This window comes from Dipodomys merriami, unplaced genomic scaffold (assembly GCF_024711535.1).
Source record: "Dipodomys merriami isolate MVZ:Mamm:240054 unplaced genomic scaffold, mDipMer1.0.p SCAF_125, whole genome shotgun sequence".
In the NCBI taxonomy this organism is placed as follows: Eukaryota; Metazoa; Chordata; class Mammalia; order Rodentia; family Heteromyidae; genus Dipodomys; species Dipodomys merriami.
This window is the reverse complement of record NW_027202549.1, coordinates 381,546-402,379: the sequence shown is the minus strand read 5'-3', so window position 1 is coordinate 402,379 and position 20,834 is coordinate 381,546. Positions and strand designations below refer to the sequence as shown.

The window sequence follows — 20,834 nt, the reverse complement described above, 5'->3', positions numbered from 1 at the left end:
CTCTGGGCACTTACGGCTCGGGCTCCGCAGCCACCGCAGGCATGTCCCTTCGGAGTAAGAATCGGTTCTCTGGCACCGGGGGGATCTCCTCCGGGCGGACCACAGGCTTTTCCCTCTTGGCACTGGACTCCACGGACCTTTTCTCATTGGCATCGCTTCGCTCAGAGTGACTTGGAAAGAAACAGCAAGCCGCCCGTGAACACCTGTCACACGTGCATTTCATCACAATAAAGGACATGCAGAACTAGAAGTGAAGATGACAAGGCTGGGAAGGTAGCTCTGGGGTAGATCGCTTGCCTTGCATGCATGCAGCCCTGGGTTCGATTCCTCAGCACCACGGAAGCAGAAAAGGCCAGAAGTGGTGCTGTGGCTCAAGTGGTAGAGCGCTAGCCTTGAGCTGAAGAGCTCAGGCCCAGGCCCAGAGTTCAGGCCCCATGATCAACCAAAGGGGGGCAGGGGGAGACAACAAAACTGCCGGTGGCTTACAGGTGTCACTCCAAGGGTCAACTTTCATCAAGTGGACATCCACACAGTGAAAACCTTGGCACCCTAAAACTGAGCTGTGGAAAGTCTCACAAGTTTAACAGCCTCTTCTTAAACTTTCCAGGGCCTGGGAATGGTGCGTCTGTCTCCAATCCTACCTTTGTGGTGTGAGAAGGATCACTGATCATGGTCAGCCCGAACGCAAGTTACAGAGGACCCACCACAAAACTAAGCGAGCCAGGTGCAGTGGCTTACGCCTGGAATCCTAGCTGCTTGGGACGGGAAGCAGGAGACCAAAGGCTCAGAGACCCCATGTCAACCAAGAGCTACATGACTCAGGTCTGTTATCCTAGCTACAGAGGAAACACAATGACCAAGACACGGGGGTGATCAAACTGCGACCCTAATTGGAAAACTGAATTCAAAAGAGCAGGAGGCAGGGATCCGATGGGAGAGGACCTACCTAGCAAGCACACAGCCCCGAGTTCAGTCTCTAGTACTGTCAAAAAATACAAGGGCCGTGAGTTCAAGTCCTGGGACTGGCAAAACAAAACACAAACACAAAAACAAAGGAAGCTAGGTATGCAGGCCTGTGATACCAGCTACTCTTTGGTCCTAGCTATTGGGAAGGTAAAGATCCAATGAAGAAACATCAAGGTTAGTTCAAGCACTGGTGGCACACGCCTGTCATCCGAGCTACTCAGGAGGCCGAGATCTGAGGATCGTGGTTCAAAGCCAGCCCAGGCAGGAAAGCAACAAATTACCAAAATAGCTGGAAGTGGAACTGTGGCTCCAAGTGTTAAGAGTGCTAGCCTTCAACAAAAGAAGCTCAAGGATGGCACCCAGGCCCTGAGTTCAAGCCCCAGGACTGACAAAAACAACAACAATAAAAAACAAGAACACCCCTCAGGAGGCTAAGAGCTAAGGATCATGGTTTGAAGCCAGCCTGGGCATAAGAGTCCCTGTGAGATTCTTATTTCCACTTGACCACTCAAAAAATTGGAAGTGGCACTGTGGCTCAAGTGGTCGAGTGCTAGTCTTGAGCAAAAGAAGCTCAGAGACAGTGCCCAGGCCCTGAGTTCAAGTCCCATGACCAACAACAACAACAAAAAAACCTCAAGCAAACAAACAAAACTTTCAAGGTCAACCTGGAAAAAAGTATGGGCCTATCTGAAAAATAAAGTAGGCCATGGCTCAAGTAGAATACTAAGGCCATGAACTCAGTAACACACACACACACACACACACACACACCAGAAAACACACAAATCTTCTTTTTTTTTTTTTTTTGGCCAGTCCTGGGGTTTGAACTCAGGGCCTGGGCACTGTCCCCTGAGCTTCTTTGGCTCAAGGCTAGCGCTCTACCATTGAGCCACAGCACCACTTCCAGCCTTTTCTGCGTATGTGGGACTGAGGAATTGAACCCAGGGCTTCATGCATGCTAGGCGAGCACTCTACCACTGAGCCACCTTCCCAGCCCTCACACAAATCTCGGATAGAATATGTCTATAATACTCTTACACGTCCAGATTTCAGTTCACTTGAAGTCCAAAAATGCTATCCTTTTTAACAACAGGTAACAAAACTGAGTAAGGAATTGCACCTTTCCTCCTCGGCTGGGGTCTGTGTGCAGGGGGGGGTGTGTGCAAGAGCGGAGGAAAGGCGTGTCAGCGGGCCATACCTACACCTAACACCTACCCCTTCGGGCTCAGCGTATGTTTGTTCCTCGGCTCCTCTGAGCTACTGGCTTCCTTCCGTCGCTTTTTTGAATGTTTGACCTTTGGCCTCCTCTTCCGCTTCCGTCTTCTGCTCCGTCCCCGTTCGATTTCGCTGTCTGAGGAGGAGGAGGAAGAGGAAGAGGAACTGGAAGAAGACGCTGAGTCTTCTGAAGGTGTCGCTTTCTTCTTTTTTTTCTCAATAGCTTTTAAAACAATATTGGACAGAAATATTAGTGCTAGATGCCAGCACCTACCTTTCAGAGTAAACAAACAAACAAACAAACAACAACAATCTGAACATTAAGTAGCACGTAATGTTTGTTATTTGGCCGACCCTGGATCTTGAACTCAGGGCCTGGGCACTGTCCTTCAGCTCAAGGCGGGTGCTCTACCACTAAGCCACAGCACTACTTCTGGCTTCTTTGGAGTGACTTATTGGAGGTTGAGTGTCACAGACTGCCGGGTGTCGGTGGCTCACACCTGGCATCCTAGTTCCTCAGGAGGCTGAGATCTGAGGATCGCAGTTCAAATCCAGCCCAGGCAGGAAGGGCCGTGAGACTCTTAATCTCCAATAAACCACCAGAAAACCGGAAATGGCTCTATGGCTTAAGTGGCAGAGAGCTTGTCTTGAGGTGAAGAGCTCAAGGACAGCGCCCAGGCCCAGAGTTCCAGCCCCATGATCGACCAAAAAAAAAAAAAAGGTGATCAGAGCAAGGAGAGGGGCGAGGCAGTTATTGTGAGGATCCTGCTCTGAGTCCGACCTGCAAGGACAAGGTTTTTCTCTCACAAGATCTCTGCCGTACACGCATGCGCGCTTTGGTCGTGTTTGTCAGTGTCTAGGAGGTCTGTGTGCATGAGGGGCATCCACGCTTGCCTCACCCCAGTGTCTCATGCACCGCCCCCCCCCCCCATCTGGAGAGTTCTCACCATCTTTCGCGGACTTGGTAACCAGCACCCCGCAGTCGATAACGCGCACGTCTGCGTAAGGACGGCTTGCGGCGTCTGTTTTCAGGTTTTCAATCTGTTCGATGACCTCGAAGCCGGAGATCACCAGGCCGAACACCACGTGGACCCTGTCACCGCGAAGCCAGAGCGGTGGGTGAGGGGAGCAGCGATGGCAGAAGAACTTAGAGGGGAGGAACCCGACATCGAAGGAGACCACCCCGCTTTGAGTGTCTGGACCCTGGCTTTCCAACATCAGTGTAAATGATCTCATTAACAAGTTAGATCACACTTGATAGGAATAAAACTCATTTTTTGGGGGGGGGGGAGGGTGTCAGTCATGGGGCCTCAACTCGGGACCTGGGTGCTATCCATGAACTCTTGCTCAAAGCTGGCACTCAACTACTTGAGCCACAGTGCCACTTCTGGTTTTCTTATGGTTCATGGAAGATCAGTGACTAATGGACTTTCCTGTCTGGGCTGGCTTTGAAGCAGGATCCTCAGCTCTCAGCTTCCTGAGTAGCTAGGGTGACTGGCGTGAGCCACTGGTGCAGCTGAAAAGTCACTTTTTTTTTTTTTGAGGGACCCTTTGGGGAAATCTGAAAATGATTGCAACCCCATGTGGACCTGAGAGACTGAGATCCAGCCAGAGTGCCCTGCTGAGATTCATCCACCAGGCTGACTCCCCAATTGCTGCCCAAGCTACTAAAGAAGGGGCGCTTACCCATCCAGGTGTGGAGCGGGTTTTGTAGTACTGTGTGACAAACACCAACCATCAAAAACCACACGTTCAGATGAAGAGAGCAGAGGGTTTAAACACAGCACGGGGAGGAGAAAGCAAAGATAAAAAACAAAAACAAAACAAAACAAAAAAGAAAGGGGAAAATGTTAAACAGGATATACATCTAGTCTTGAAGACCCCCAAAACAGCAATAGTAGCCAACTTACTGATTCAAACAAAGAAAAGAAAATCAAGATTATAATGAATTACAAAGTCATCTTTACTAGATAATATGCACAGCAGAACACGAAATACCTTGCGCTGGAGTTAACAGCTATCAATGGAGAGCATAAATACACATTAGAATGGAAATGACGCTCAAGCCCAAAAGAAAAAAAAAACAAAACAAAACCAAAAACCAAAAGAACCAAACACAAACCCTCAAAGATCTGTCAGCATCACTGAACAAGGCAAAGGAGCTCCTGCGGCCCTGGGGTGGGGGGGTGTGAAGGCTAGCCTTGTACCCTTAACCAAGGTCTCTTTGCTGCTCAGGGGGTCTGCCATCTTTTACACAGGCAGATCAGAGGAAGACCTCGCGAGAGCTGTCTGCGGGGCTTCCCGCCCCTCTTTCCTTCACAACTCTGAAAAGTTGAGTGCACAAAACGTCCCCTGTGCCAACTCTTTTGATGTCAGATGGGGGAGCACACTGCCCTCTTGAGATTCCCAGGGCCCCCCCAGACCCCACACTGACCTCCTCCACAGTCAGTGTGTGTGTATGTGTGGCCAAGGCGCTGGGGGCCCCTGCTACCCCAACTACAGGGGGACAATTCAAAGGCAGCTAACTGGACTCGGGGTGCTACTTCGGTTAGCAGCTACTTGAGAGGCGGGAGATGAATGTCCCCCGGCTAGAAGCCCCCAGCTAAATCCTTCCACTCATCTATCTTCAAGGCAGTGAGAAGACACACGATCCACAAAACACAATTTCAACCTGCACGACAATCGGAGAATGTCCCCGCGGCAGAGGGTGCCGCTTATACTTACATTAAGAGCATTCAGTTCTGTAAGAGCACTACAGTATATTTAACTTGAAGAAAGTAAAATAAAACGGCAACGTGAGAAAAGTGTGGCAAAGCACAAGTCTCACGTCATCTGCCTTAGGAGACTGTGCAGTCCAGTTAGTGCAGTTAGAAAAATACAAACAGGCAACGAGCGAGAAAATGAGAGGAAGGAAAGAAAACAAAACCGAGCCAACCTGCCAGTCACCAACGCTTGGGATCATTAAACTAGAAACTAACTTTTTTTTTTTCTTCCTTTTTATAAAACCAAAGCTCAGGGAAAGTAAGAGCAAAGTGGCAAATAAGCTAGATAAGACACCGATTCCCTGAGATAAAAGACATATAATGTGTTCAAAAAGGTAAGAAATCAGTCTCAAAGAAAGGAACACAATGTATGGTTTCTCTGAGCCTTCTGCGATCCTCTTTCTCAGAGTGCTGATGTATTCTGGCACTGGGGAAAGTCTACCGATTGTTCTAGAACACACAAAGCCCAAGTCAATTTGTCATCTTAAGCTAAGAGAAACACTGTAAACAGACAAAGTAGCCAACCAACAAAACACCTGACAAACCTTTGGAGAAAACGAGGAGACAAAACATGCTAGCTAACTCCATGATACTGCAAAATGCCACTTGGTTATAGTTTGCTACCTGTACGATCCAGAGTTCTTGTTTAATTTCGGGACTGGTTTTCAATCTATATCCTCCCTGACCTCAATCATTTCATTTGCTCTGCAGGAATGTGAATTAGGACTTTAACCGGGCGTGATGATGACATATTAGGAATATTGCAAGTGATTTAATCCAAAGAAGCCTATGTTCTCCAGGGGGAAGGAAATTTCCGCCTCCATAGGCTTTTTACTGGTGCTGGGCAGACAGCACTAGCCAAGTGCCGTCACACTGATGGGGGTGGGATGGCTGGCTCCATCAACTCTAAAATGGGCAGAGCTCCGAACTGCATTCATCTTTCCAAAGCTATGCAGCCTTGCAAAAGGACAATATGCTAACACGTGCAGGAAGGCCAGAGATGATCATAAATGTGAAGGCTGAACATGTGCTTCAGGGGAAGAAATCATTAAAAAAAGAAAAGAACATTTGTCATCATAAAACCTTCCAAGGTTTAGAATTTGTCCCTTAGACCCATCCTCTCAGTTTCCTGGGCCCCTCCTTCCTTCCCACTTTGTAGATTCTAGAAAGGGAAACACTCTGTTATTCCAAAGTAGCACCTGTATTCTGTATATCACCAGGGAAGCAGCAGCACTGACTGGCTGGGCATGGAAATGAGAGCTGTGATTTTACATGGTAAGAAAGAATCGTGCAAATAACCTAGTGCCAATGAACTGCTGAAAGAAAAATCTGTTTCCCAGAAGCAATATAAAACACATTTGTCTTACTACTATCGCTGCTATATACACCAAGCAGAAGGCTTTAAAAATTCTTAAAAACAAAATTTCAATGCACGTAACAACAGGATTACAGAGATAAAGGCAGAGAGAGAGAGAAAGAGAGAGAGAGAGAAAGCCTTAAGAGTAGTGACACATTACCTTTGAAGCGCACGGTGTAACACTCTTTCTGTAAATTTTACACAAAAATGGCAAGAAATAAATTGTAATACACTTTTAAGACAAGACTGAATCTATGTTTTAATATCAACATCACTTTGAAATTCAATACTTTAGAATTCTTATGCAAAGCCAGAAAGCTTTTTAAAAGGGAGGGCTGGAAATGTTCTTTCGTTCCGGGCACTGGGAGAGACAGATGCTCAGGGAAAGAAGGGAGGGAGGAGGTAGCTGACACAAATGTTCAGATCTAAACGTGTCAATAACACCTATTAACACCACATTTCATGTCCCTCCACCCCCCCCCCCCCCCGCTTCCCAAATCCCAGAAACTGCTAAAACAACTACCCAATCTGCCTTAAAAACAAAGGAGTAAAATATCTTAAATAGAAGCATACATGGAAAAAAAAAATCTCAAGTGTTAGGGAGGTTATTTTTGGTTAAAAATGGAAATTTTCATGGGGGGGGAGGGAGAATGTAAGCAAATTCAAAACAGAATTTCATGGCTTTTTTTTTTTTTAATGGTTTTGTTTCAAACTAATTCCCTTCAAGCGTGAAGGAAGCTTTTCACGTTTCACATTTGCAAGCTTTTTAGATTATGGGTCATTCTTCCCAGAACCAGTGATTCAGTGTTTCTTGTTAAATCTCATTCTGTACTCGACGCTGTCATCACTCAATGTAATGAGAAAATGATAAAGTGGCCTGGTGAGACAGGTTTTCTCAGAAGATAAAAAGGCAAAACAGGCTGGGCGCTGGTGGCTCACGTCTGTAATCCTAGCTACTCAGGAGGCTGAGATCTGAGGATCGCAGTTGGAGGCCAGCCCAGGAGGCCAGCCCAGGCAGGAAAGTCCATGAGACTCTTATCTCCAGTAAACCACTAGAAAACTGGGAGTGGCGCCATAGCTCAAGCAGTAGCCATAGCTCAAGCGGTAGAACGCTTACCTTGAGCTGAAGAGCTAAGGGACAGCGCCCAGGGCCAGAGTTCAAGCCCCATGACCAACAAAAAAAAGGCAAAACAGGTGACTAAGACTGTGCTATCTAATCTTGGTCCCAGAATTTTCTTTTCCCAGCTACTCTGTTTTAATTTTTCCTCCCAAAACACACTGATCAATTTTAAAGGAGTAAACTTGAAATATATCTAAAACCACTCACCCCTCCCAAATCCTAATACTTGACAGGAATTTAAGAAATACCAAATTTTAAAGTATTGAAAAATAAAAGTTTTAATGTCTTGTGAAAGTAATGATACATGGATTTGTGCAAAAGAAAAAGTTTGTAATAATGTATAATTTTCAATGAGTATGATAAAAAAAAGTATTCTAGGTATAAATGAGTATGGAATAGGGAAGTAAAGATAATTTCCTTTTTTTTTTTTTTTTTTTTTTTTGCCAATCTTGGGACTTGAACTCAAGGCCTGAGCACCTGAGCCAGAGCACCACTCTGGGCTTTTTCCTGTGTATGTGGTGCTGAGGAATTGAACCCAGGGCTTCATGCATGCTAGGCAAGCACTCTGCCACTGAGCCACCTTCCCAGTCCCTAGTTTATTTCTAATTTAGCCTTTAACATACAACTTTTTTTTTCCATTCTTCAAACTATGATATTGTCACACAAGAGGCACCCGAGTGCACTGGCCCGAAACAGAAGAACTTTCTAAAATCCAGCACTAATATAAAGGTTCACACCTATCAACCACTACCCACATTTCCTGCCCAGGCTTCATAAACACTACGAAAGAGGAAGTTTGATATTCAAAGATGCTGGCATGGGGTTGGTGAAGTGTCTTTGGTCACAAAAAATTCTACATGATCTGTATTTAACTATATATGAAGATTCTTCTGTATTCGCTTTTCCAAAAAAAAAAAAAAACATTTAGAATATCTCAAGATTATTAATATTTACTAGCATGTCTTTTCAAGTTTATGAATGTGTGGATGGAAAAATGTTTCTACTCTTACATCTACTTTTTTGGTCAGTCCTGGGGCTTGAACTCAGGGCCTAGGCGCTGTCCCTCAGCTCTTCAGCCTCAGTGCCACATCCGGCTTTTTCTGTGTATGTGGTAGTGAGAAATTGAACCCAGGGCTTCATGCATGCTAGGTGAGCACTTTACCACTAAGCTACATTTCTAGCCCACTTCCAACTTTGTTGAGTAGTTAACTGGAGATGAGTGTCTCACAGACTTTCCTCCTGGGCTGGCTTTGAACCTCGATCCTCAGATCTCAGCCTCCTGAGTAGCTAGGATTTACAGGCATGAGCCACCATGCCTGGCCCTTTACATCTAGTTTTGCTACACCGAACCCTTGGAGACTACCCTTACCACCTAGCCTGTACTCTCATCTATGAAGTGATCAACCCTCATTTGGGTAAAGAAAACTGGCAAGTCTGTTGCTTCCTGGACATAAAATGATTCTACAAACTTCTATGAGGTCCCTACCCGGCAGGTTCAAAACAAGCATTTCCTTGCAGTGAGATAATGTCTGCACATAAATCACCTTACAAAACATGGTCTTTGTTTTATGACTGTGTCCTAACAGCAAAATGTGTGCTCGTTTATGTCTAAGAGTAGGGAACTTTAAAGGAATCAAAAAGTCACTCATAGGGGGCAAAATACATAGGAAATGAAACAAAAAAAAAAAAAAATCAACTGACAGCCAGCTTACTGTTCTAATTCTAGAAAAGTTATTTAATAACAAAAGGTATAAAATTCTACCTCATCTTCTGAAACCACTATGTAATGGCTTCTTTATCTCGCTCTCTTTTTTTGTGTGTGTGCCAGTCCTGGGGCTTGAACTCAGGGCCTGGGCGCTGTCCCTGAGTTTCTTTTGCTCAAGGCTAGTGCTCTACCACTTGAGCCACGTCTGGCTTTTTCTGTGTATGTGGTACTGAGGAATCGCAACCCAGGGCTTCATGCATACTAGGTGAGCACTCTACCACTGAGCCACCTTCCCAGCCCTTCATCTTTTTGATAACTATGTGAAGACAATGAAAACGACCAAGGCTAGCAGCAGAGCTCAGCAGCAAAGCATGTGTCTAGGAAGGTTCTCAAGGTCATGGGTACACGCACGCACGCGCGCGCCAGAGTTGTTATTAGTAACAGGAGGAAAAAAAATGTTCCCAAAATATAATTTAACTTTCTAGCGAAGCGCTGACTGCATCTAACACTTAGCTACAAAAATTTTTGAAGCATAATGGTTAATAAAATGATAGGTTGTACTTATAACTAAAGACACGGCTTAAGAGTCTACAGCATTCTTGCCCTAAAGCGTCTATAACCTGGACTTCACATGATTTTTTTCCCACTTAATTCATAATTACCTACCCAATGAAAACTGTGTTCTAGATGATGGCTAAATCCCTTTCCACTCTAAGGCTAATTCCCTAGAATTATAGAATTAGCATGTACTGTTTTATTATTACTGTATTTTTGCACAGGGTTGGCAATCATGCCTGGGTGTGCAGGGCATGTACCACTGAGCCAAATAAGCAGGTGGACCTGTTCTTGTACTCTCTTCCTGACATTATTAGTAATAGCACTACAAAATGCGAAGCGAGGTAAGGTGGTAGCTCACTCTGCCCCGGGTCTTTGAATTCATTTCAAACTGCTTCAAGGCAAACCACAGAATTTTCTTTTTTCTTTTGCCAGTCTTGGGGCTGGAACTCAGGGCCTGGACTCTGTCCCCCAGCTTCTTTTTTGCTGAAGACTAGCACTCCACCATTTGAGCCACAGATCCACTTCCAGCTTTTTTCTTGGTTTTTGTTTTTTGGAAGTTTAGAGATAAAAGTTTTTTGGAAGTGGAGATAAAGAGTCTCTTGGGCTATTCTTGCCTGGGCCGGCTTTGAACTGTGATCTTCAGATCTCAGCCTCTTGAGGAGCTAGGATGACGGGCATGAGCCACCTGCGCTTGGCTACAAATGGACTCTTTAGGAACTGCAGAGTTGTGGTATAAACAAACTACAAATACAACTCTACACAAGTGTATGAAGAGTCCTTCTGAGATTTGGAGGTCAGTTCTGAGTTACACTATCTGTTCTTTGTGAGATTCCAGGCTGCATCGCAGCAATGATCCATGACTACAAGCACAGCCTGGAGACAGGACATCACGCTTTATTATCATGTCCAAATCCAAAAGGACGGCAGGACATACAGTTGCAAGGGCTGCTCTTTTATGAGCTGTTGCCTCTGTTTGACCTTTCTTTCTATGGTAGTCACAATATATTTGTTCAGAAATACGAACATTAATTTGAGTTTATCTTCAACTCATGGGAACTCATTTCTTTTCTTTTCTTTTTTTTTGGGGGGTTCAGTCATGGGGCCTGATCTCTGGGCCTGGGTGCTGTCCCTCAGCTCTTCAGCTCAAGGCTAGCGCTCTACCACTTGAACCACAGTGCCACTTCCAGCTTTTTTCTTTTTGCTTCTGTGGTACTGAGGAATCGAACCCAGAGCCTCATGCATGCAAGGCAAGAGCTCTACCACTGAGCCACCTTTCCAGCCCCGAGACAGAGGATTTTGTGTGTGTTAAAATAGTTAACTACTTTCAAGACTACTTGTTAATGCAAGACCTTCCTGGAAGTTGACTTCAAACTAGACTTCCACCAAACTAAAACCAGAGAACTTTCTCTTGGGTGCAAATTCAAAGCGACTTTTTTTTTTTTTTTTGCCAGTCCTAGGGCAATACAAAACAAGAAAAGAATACAACTAGAAACAGGCTGAAGGTTCTATTTAGAATTTTAGCATGAGAAATAAGGTTATGCACATATAACTAGGTAATTATATGTGTGTGCGTGTGCATGTATGTGTACACATATATATTTAGTTAAAAAGCTAATTTCAACATTCTCAAGTGTGCTGAATGAAAATCTCATTATATAGTTTTGGCAGAAGATACCCACTGCCGGTTTGGGTTAATTCAACTATGCAGATTTTACAAATGCTGGCTCAGCATACGATCTGTTTTGTGTTTCTGTATCTCATCAGAAAAGAACAATACGTCTCTCAAAAGTGGCTCAATGAGGAAAAATAGGAGGGAGAAAAAGCCACTTCACAACGGCTTCCTCGAACCAACTTTTTATGCTCACGCCATATCTGGCCATATGCTATTAACAATTTTTAAATGTTCATCAGTAGTTTATATTCCAATCTAGTTTTCATAAACTGAGCCAAAGCCACTTTCTTCCCTCATGATGACAGCTTATATGTACTGAAAAGAATACATATCTCCTTTCTGCTTTGTGTGTGTGTGTGTGTGTGTGTGTGTGCCAGTCCTGGGGTTTGAACTCAGGGCCTGGGCGCTGTCCCTGAGCATTTTTTGCTCAGGAATAGCACTCTACCACTTGAACCATACCTCTCCACTTCTGGCTTGTCTTGGGGTAGTTAACTAAAGGCAAGAGTCTCATGAACTTTCCTACCCTGGCTGGCTTTGAACCCCGATCTTCAGAACTTAGCCTCTGCAGGAGCTAGGACTTGGCCTCTCATTTCAAGGTATCGTTTCTGAATTCCTGTTCTTACATCGTAAACCCCACTACACGTGTTGAACGCTGAGGGAGCCAAAGCTGACTGGCTTCCCTGCCATGTGCGAAATCCATCATGAGACCTAAGCAGTTAGCGTTTCCACAGTGGAATTAGTTTAAGGACCGCCACCTTTCCTAAGGACAGCGCTTCTGGGAGGAAAGGGTCGTGTCTGCGCCACGCCTACTCACATGAAAAACTGGGAGCCATTGGTGTGCTTCCCGCGGTTTGCCATTGACAAAAGGAACGCTCTATCGTGTTTGAGAATAAAGTTTTCATCTGTTTGAAGAAAACACAAATTCGTCAGCCTGCCGCGATAACCCACTCTCCAAGTGATCATGTTCAAGTAATACACAGAAAGCAAAGGACGGGATTCCTCTTCTGGTCAGTATAGTTATTTGACAACATTTAGAGAAAAAAAAAAGTGGTTTTTCTTTTAATAAACTAATCAAGTTCATAAAAGCATAAAAAGCCCAAAGGTACTAATTAAAGCCTTGAGAAAAAGGAACATATATTGAATACTTTATACAGACAAGCCTTAGAATAGTCACTTTTAGTTGCATGCATACCCGTGGCTAAATGATACATGTTAACTTGCAGAGAAAAACTAATGACAAGCTTTTAGGGAACTCTCAAAAAAATAAAACTCATTTCTTTTAAACTCCCAATTAACCAGCCAAATGAACTACACCTGGGTATAGTTCATATATAGACATTTCAGTTGTCGGTAAATCTGTTAGTGAATGGAAACGAAGCTAGTCTATGGTGGGGGGGGGGGGGAAATCAGAGGAAGTTTTAGGGGCATGTCTAAAATGAAGTATATGGATAATCAATAGGATCACAAAATTATCTAAGAAAGAAAGTTCTGTAAAAATAAAAATTTAAGTGGCAAAACACCATCTTTAAAGTCTAAAGTAGCTGGTGCATGGAACAAATACAGTGAAGTGGGCTAGGCATTAAGGTGAAATTGCTACATGCTACTAACTAGACACAATGAGGTATGAGAGGGGAAAATTTGCCATCAAAGTCGCTTCAATATGACTTTCCTTCCAGCGAAAACACCATTCAAATTAACCCAAGCTCCCTTCTCACACTAATACAAACAAATCTTTCTTTAGTAGAAACCAGAGGAAAAAAAAACCAAAACCTTGGAAAAAATACTACCTTGGGAACAGGGCCTCTCAAAAAGAAGTAGTAATCCATTTTCTCCCAAAGGAAATATAAAAGACTATTATAATACTGCAGCTTTTATGGCACTAAACCTAGTGGATTTTTTTCTTTCTTTTAATGAATCTCTGCAACTGACTTTTCTAAGGCTTTTTTTGGGGGGGCAAGTTCAATAGTTAAGATTTATTCAACTGCTACTACTGTAGGAATAAAACACAATCACATAGTTTTAGTATACAAAAGAAAACATACAAACCTTTGAGGAAGGAGGAAATATCATTGTATTTTAAAGAAATTGCTAGATTGAGGGAGGGGGGAAAAAAAATCCACAACCCAGATTCTTTTTCCTGATGTAGCAGTAACAACTCATTGGGAAAAGAAAACAGATACAGATGCATGTATGAAATAACATAAAGAAGTTTCCAAGTCTTCAAACAAAATAGAAATCCAGCAACAATCCTGACCCAGACTGTCCACGAATTTATTAGGTAAGGGTGCAAGGGAACAGAATTGGAGTTTGTGTTACTGAGCTTTGTTCTCTTACCTTTTCATTTTGCAAAAGACCACATTCTCTATAAACAAAAGAATATGTTGACAGTTTTAGGCAGGAAGAGAGGAGTTTTCATGTATATAGTTGCCTAACCTCCATGCTGAAAGTCATGTTTAACCATAAAGTTAGCCTTAATTAATCTGGTCAATTAAAAGTTATAGATTACCGTACAATTTATCCCCAAATTCATGCAAATAAAGTATTTTCATGCAGCATTAGTGTCATGCAAAAAGTGAACTATCAGTAAGCCTCTCCTCATTAAAAGGTATATGGCCAAACTGGACTTGCTTTATCATCAGCACTGAGAAGACCGTAAAATATGAAGCCTTACCTTTAAAATAGCCACCGTAAATGGATTCACCACCTTTGCCATTACCTACAAATAGCAAAGTGAAAGCTGAAACACATGATATTATACATACACACGCATCATGCCTATAACTAATACGTATAAATTATCTTGTTTTAACCTGATTTTTGACAGAGGGTCTAGGTAGCTCAGGCTGGCCTCAAACTCATAAATCTCTTATCTGTGTCCCGAGGGCTGGCACTATACGCGTACACCACTACGCCCAGCTACAAATTATTTTTGATGGTTTCGATTTGCCAACAGCCAGCATTTGAAGGCTCCCCACAGAACTTTAAAATATTAGTACTCCATCCCCAAAGGACCGCCACCAGCCAGTTATTTCTAACAATCGTCAAAACCTCCTAAGCTGTAGGATAAATGCAACTGGACAGTACTTTGGGCATTTGCCTAAGCAGTTACACGAGTCAAGTAAATGACATGACAAAAGTAAAATTATAATGTCATAGTATTTCACTCCTGCACACATTCTGGAGCTACAAGATGTAACCACGGACATTAATCAAGAATAACGAGCAACTGTCATCATCGGCACTAATAAGAATGAGGAGCTAGTTTACACCTGGTGGCTGCAAGAATTAGAAACATCACTTTTGGCTCTACCTTCGCTGAAGTCCCCACCCTGAATCATAAAGTTTTTAACCACTCGGTGGAATGTGGAGCCTTTATAACATAACTTCTTTCCAGTGGTTTTCCCACGGCCCTTCTCCCCTGGGAAGGAAAAAAAAAAAAAGAAGAAGAAGAAGAAAAAGAAACAAAGTTTTAGCTACAAACCCATCCTTCCATGCAAAGAACCCAACAAACCAACTGTATGGTGTGGCTCAGATGAGAAAGCACCGCCTAGCAAGCCCCAGTGCCACTACCCACACACCTCTCCTATGTACTGGGTACCGCCTAAGATGTTAAGAAATGGGGGGATGGCGTGGAAATTTAACACACTACCTATCTATATCTGTATCTATATCTATCTATAGATATATAGGTAGATAGATATAGATATAGATAGATATAGATATAGATATATATCCATACAAAATAGCAAATAGCATCTGGATGCCAAATCATGTTGAATGAAAGCTAGGGTGCTGAGTATGTTCAAAGTACTGTGATCTGCAAACTTCTACCAAGACAAATCAATGGTGAAGGTGCGTAATTTTATTTTTTGTCAGTCCTGGGGCTTGAACTCAGGGCCTGGGTGCTGTCCCTGAGCTTCTTTGTGCTCAAGGCTAGCGCTCTACCACTTGAGCCACAGCACCACTTCTGGCTTTAGATATATACATATATATATATGGTTTTTTTTATTGTAAAGCTACTGTATAGAGAGGTGACAGTTACACGAGTAAGGCAATGAGTACATTTCCTATGGAGCATTGTTACCCTCTCCTTTGTTTTCCCCTTACTATCCCTTCCCTCCCCACTTCCCCGACTCCCCCCACCCCCCCACCCCCACCGGCTTTTTTGAGTAGTTTATGGCAGGTAAGAGTTTCATGGGGACTTTTCTGCAGGGCTGGCTTCCAACCACGATCCTCAGACCTCAGTCTCCTGAGTAGCTAGGATGACAGGCCTGAGCCACTGTGCCCACTTCTAAGACCATTTCTCTCTCCCCTTTTCATTTAAAGAGCTATCGGCTTAACTCACAGAGAAGGCTTAGTGAAAAGCAGTTTTAAGGTACAATCTCATCTCACAGACCATTAGATTTCATGAAAATATCTACTATGCTAGAAAAAGGTAAATAACTGAAAAAAAAAATCCCCTTACCTGAGCATAGGCAGAGGAAATTTTTGCATGTTTTTGGACATATGTCTGAGAAGAGCTGAAACATAATGCGACCAACTGAAATGAAAACAGGTTGGGGGGGAAAAAGAACAGCAAGTTGATTAATATATATTAATAATATAATATTACATAATGATCATAATAAATGTAACATTTTATACAGAGGAAACAAAAATAGGTAAACAGATATAAATAGAAAAATCTGTTTCATAACCAGGTGCTGGTGATGCACACCTGTCATTTTAGCAACTCAGGAGGTTGAGATGTGAGGATCGCAGTTCGAAGCCAGCCTAGGCAGGAAAGTCCATGAGACTCTTATCTCCAATGAACCACCAGAAAATCAGAAAGGAAGGTAGGGTTCAAAGTAGTGGAGAGCTCAGGGAAAGCGCCCAGGCTCTCTTGAGTTCAAACCCCGTGATGAACAAAAATAAAATAAAAACAACAAAAACATCTTTTGGTCTATAGAGACAACTTCTGGCCATGGCCAGTTTCGGGATGGGGACTGGTCAACCAGAAAGGCCTGGAAGTTCAGCCCCATCCTCCAATCTCCAGAGAAGGGAAGAGGGCTCAGGATTCCTAATTGACAATGACCCGGAAACGGTAACATCTCTAGAAAAACTCTCACAAGGCTGCGTGTGGCGACAGATACCTGTCAGCCCAGCCCTGGGGAGGCGGGAGGATCCTGAATTCCAAGAGAGCCAAGCCTAGGTTATATCGCGAGACTCTGGAGGTTGCACTTGAGTTCAGTGCTTGCTAGGTAGACAGGTTACACTAAACCACGCACCCAGCCCTCTTGTGTAGCTCTTTTAACTTAGGTCTCATTTTTTTTGCCCAGCAAGCAGTTGGACGCCATCGGTAGCCAGGCTCACGTAGCTAGGGGGTTGCTTATAATTAGGGGGTTTATTCTGTTTGTTTGCTTATGCCATGTCCGACACCAGACTCCCCAGGTCAGCACATGCTAGGAAAGTGCTCTATCACGATGCCAACGCCCCAGCCCACAATGAGATGTTTTTCAGTGCAGCTTCTGAGAAAATGTTTTGGAAAGCGCTCTCCTTCCATCCGGAGAACTTCGTCAGTAACCCAGGTCCTGCCAATCCTCCGCCGAATTAAAAACCACCTTTGCAGCTCAAACCTGCTTATTCCAGTTAACATGGTTTTTTTTTTGGGGGGGGGAGAGGGGGACTAAATAACTGACCATCTGAGTAAGTATTATGTCCCACTGGTTATCCAAGCTAAATGGTAGGTTCTAGAAGGCTTTACCCTTAACTTGACACCAGTCCACATGCAATAAAAGCAGGTTTTTTTTGGCTTTTTTTTCCTTAGGTAATATTAAAGTAAGTGTGTGTGTGTGTGTGTGTGTGTGTGTGTGTGTGTGTGTGTGTGTGTGTGTGTGTGTGTGTGTGTGTGTGTGTGTGTGTGTGTGTGTGAGATATTGCACAAGGTACTTTACAAACAGGCTGTTCTGCAAGTATGTGGTTTCAGAATTGTAAGAAATTTTGGCTGGGAAGGTGGTTCAGTGGTAGAGTGCTTGCCTAGCATACCTGAGGCCTCAGATTCGATTCCTCAGCACCACATACACAGAAAATGCAGGAAATGGTGCTGTGGCTCAAGTGGTAGAGCGCTACCCTTGAGCAAAAGCAGCTCAGGGACAGCGCCCAGACCCTGAGTTCAAGCCCTGGGACTGGTAAAAAGAAAAAGAAAAGAAGAAAAAAATAGAAAAGAAATATTGCATTGTCATAAAAAGTGAGGACAGAGAAAGACAAGGGAATTTCAAGTTACAGTAAGATTTTTTCCCCTTGTATTCTGAACGCACACTAAAGAAATAAAACAACTGCCGGGCGCTGATGGCTCACACCTATCATCCTAGTAACTACTCAGGAGGTTGAGATCTCAGGATCACTGTTCAAAGCCAGCCCAGACAAGAAAGTCCGTGAGACTCTGATCTCCAATGAACCACCAGAAAAATGGAAATGGCGCTGTGGCTCAAGTGGTAGAGCGCCAGCCTTGGGCTGAAGAGCTGAGGGACAGCGCCCAGGCCGAGTTCAAGCCCCGCAAACCAACAACAACAAAAAAAGGAAATAAAACAACTATATTTTTATGAGTATCATATGCTAAAATTATGTATTTAGCTGCAAAATCTTAAACAACCAATCAGCCAGCATGTTTGCTTCCTGCAGCTCTGTGAAATGAAGTCAGTCGGGGCCGTAGGGCTGGTGAACCCACAAGCTGCTCATCCCTCCCACACGCCCCCACTTTTCCACTACGAATTAAAATTAGTCTGCCTAATTAAAATCATGCTCTGTCATTAATCCATCCCACTGACATTCATACTACAAAAATACAACGTAGAAGACAGGTGGGTTGTACTGTTTAGGAACTCCTGTCAACAATCATAATTTACTAGACAGGCAGCGAGTGTCCTAGTTCACTCATGAGCAATAAAAAAAAAAAAAAGGTCATTTAAACTTAATAGTGTAAGCCAGGGCGTTCACTTTCTGTTCCTGAGCTTCGGAGGTATGCACGTCCGTTACTTTAGTACCAGTCCCATCCCCCAAGTATGAGCTGTCTTGAGTTTGAGCTGTCTAAAGTTTGAAGGGAAATTTTGAATTGTGACTATGACTAGATTGTTACAGTTTTATCTTCTAGAACTGTATGAAGACAAAAAGTGCACAGGACTTCCATTTTACAAAGAGGTTAAATAGCCCGGGCAGGGTCACAAGTACTACCCAAAACATTCACTGAAAACTACATGATCTCTTAAAACCAAGACCTATCACTTCTCAATATTTTAATATGCTTATTTACTGAGGACACACTTTCAAGTCTTTCCTGTATCTTAAACAGAAAGTAAATACATCCATTTCAACCAGGCTCACTGTGATCTATTTTGATAAACTGCTATGAAAATATGATTTTGCTGTCAGATGTATAGAAAGGAAAGAAATTCCTTTACATGCCTCTAAAGAAACTATCCTGGCTATCACGTTTAAAAACCACGTTTAAGCCCCTGACAATGCAAAATGTTTAATGTACTATTTAAAAGGGGATACGGGGGTTACATTCTAAAATATTACCATCCTAAAAGACCCAAAATGACTGTACTGTATAAGTTAAAGATACACAAAGGGGCTGGGAAGGTGGATCAGTGGTAGGGTGCTTGCCTAGCATGCATGAAGCCCTGGGTTTGATTCCTCAGCACCACATACACAGAAAAAGCCAGAAGTGGCACTGTGGTTCAAGTGGTAGAGTGCTAGCCTTGAGCCAAAGAAGCTCAGGGACAGTGCGCAGACCCTGAGTTCAAGCCCCAGGACTGGCAAAGAAAAGAAAGATAAAGGGACATAAGAGCTAAAAGTAGCATCTGATGCTTAAATGGATTCTGTATGTGATAAATGACTTTTTAGGCTACCTGACCAAAACAATAGGTATATATTGTAAAGATGTAGTTGATAAGCTAATGTATTAGAGTTACATAAGACAGTGTCCCTATAAAAAATAGGTAATGAGCCAGGCGCCGGTGGCTGAGGCCTATAATCCTAGCTACTCAGGAGGCTGAGACTTGAGGATCACGGTTCAAAACCAGCCCGGGCAGGGAAGTCTGTGAGACTCTTCTCTCCAATAAAACCCACTAGAAACCTGGAAGTGGTGCTGTGGCTCAAGTGGTAGAGCGCTTGCCTTGAGCTGAAGAGCTGAGGGATAGTGCCCAAGCCCAGAGTTCAAGCCCCATGACCGACAAAACAACAACAACAACAACAAAAACACAATGAATCATTTTAAGACAAAGAGCCATGACGTAAGCAACTCACCCCAAACAGTTCAGAAAATAATAATGTGTGGGTTTCAAAAAGTCTGAAGCTAGTTGGGGCAAGACAATGAGAGCCTGTCTCAAAAAAAAACAAAACAAATCAAAAAGCCCACAAATAACTGAAAATGAAGACAAATCCAAGCACAAGAAACATTAAATATAGTTAAGAACAAACAAAATAACATTGCAACACAGTAAATATAGTTAACAAGCAAAATAAGATCCATCTGTTTGCAATCTACAAGGAAGCCACTTTAAACCTGTCTACTAAGTGAGAATACAAGTTCAAACCCCACTACTACAAACAGAACAAAACCTGCATGCTTAACAGACTACATGTATAATACAAATATAAAACAGACAAATCATATTTAGACTTGGAATTTATTTATCCCCAAGATACCTTATTATGTATGTGAATATTCCAAAATCCACAAAAATCTTAATTTCCTAAAACATTTCTAGTCTTGTGAGTTCTGATAAAGAATATGCAATCTCTACACTTAGAAGTTAAAACACTTGCCGGCCGCTGGTGGCTCACGCCTGTCATCCTAGCTACTCAGGAGGCTGAGATCTGAGGATCTCGGTTCAAAGCCAGCACAGACAGGAAAGTCCGTGAAACTCTTATCTCCAATAAACCACTACAAAACTGGAAGTAGCACTGTAGCTTAAGTGGTAGAGCACTCCTCTCGAGCTGAAGAGCTGAGGGACAGCACTCAGGCCCAGAGTTCAAGCCCCACGACCGACAAAAACAAAAACAAAAACAAAAAACAAAAAAAACAACACTTCTTGGTCATTTGTAAGTTAAAAAGTCTCAGAAAATCAGAAATAGCCTGCAGTTTTAAGAAAATGACAGACACATCAAAATTTGTCAGATATCTGTAAATTTCCCTCTATATTTATATAATTAAACCCTTATGTCAGAAAAGGAATCATAGTGAATGAGGTAAGCTTCCGCTTGAAGAAACTAAAAAAGGAGCAAAGCACTAGAAATGATATTTTAAAAGATTCAAAAAAAAAAAAAAACCCAAACAACAGAAAACTGAAACAGAAAAAGAGCAGGGGAAAATTCAATGAGACTAAAATCTGTTTCTTTGGCAAACCTCTAAACAGAAAAAAGGAGCAGACAGACTTTACCAATATCACAAATGAAAGAGAACACATGGGTAGACATTGAGGAACAACTTTATGTGT

General features: G+C 43.0%; 1 protein-coding gene across 1 annotated transcript in view; it reads right to left on the bottom strand.

Annotated features, from left to right (window-relative positions):
* Positions 1–20,834, bottom strand: part of Nktr (natural killer cell triggering receptor) — a 35,518-nt gene that overhangs the window by 10,375 nt on the left and 4,309 nt on the right. The window contains exons 3-10 of the mRNA XM_070017414.1: positions 15,821–15,895; positions 14,666–14,773; positions 14,027–14,071; positions 12,170–12,257; positions 3,868–3,897; positions 3,129–3,274; positions 2,182–2,404; positions 15–170 (exon numbers count right to left, since the gene is read on the bottom strand). Of these exons, the coding sequence (XP_069873515.1) occupies positions 15–170; positions 2,182–2,404; positions 3,129–3,274; positions 3,868–3,897; positions 12,170–12,257; positions 14,027–14,071; positions 14,666–14,773; positions 15,821–15,895 (871 nt within the window). The remainder of the gene's footprint in view (positions 1–14; positions 171–2,181; positions 2,405–3,128; positions 3,275–3,867; positions 3,898–12,169; positions 12,258–14,026; positions 14,072–14,665; positions 14,774–15,820; positions 15,896–20,834) is intronic.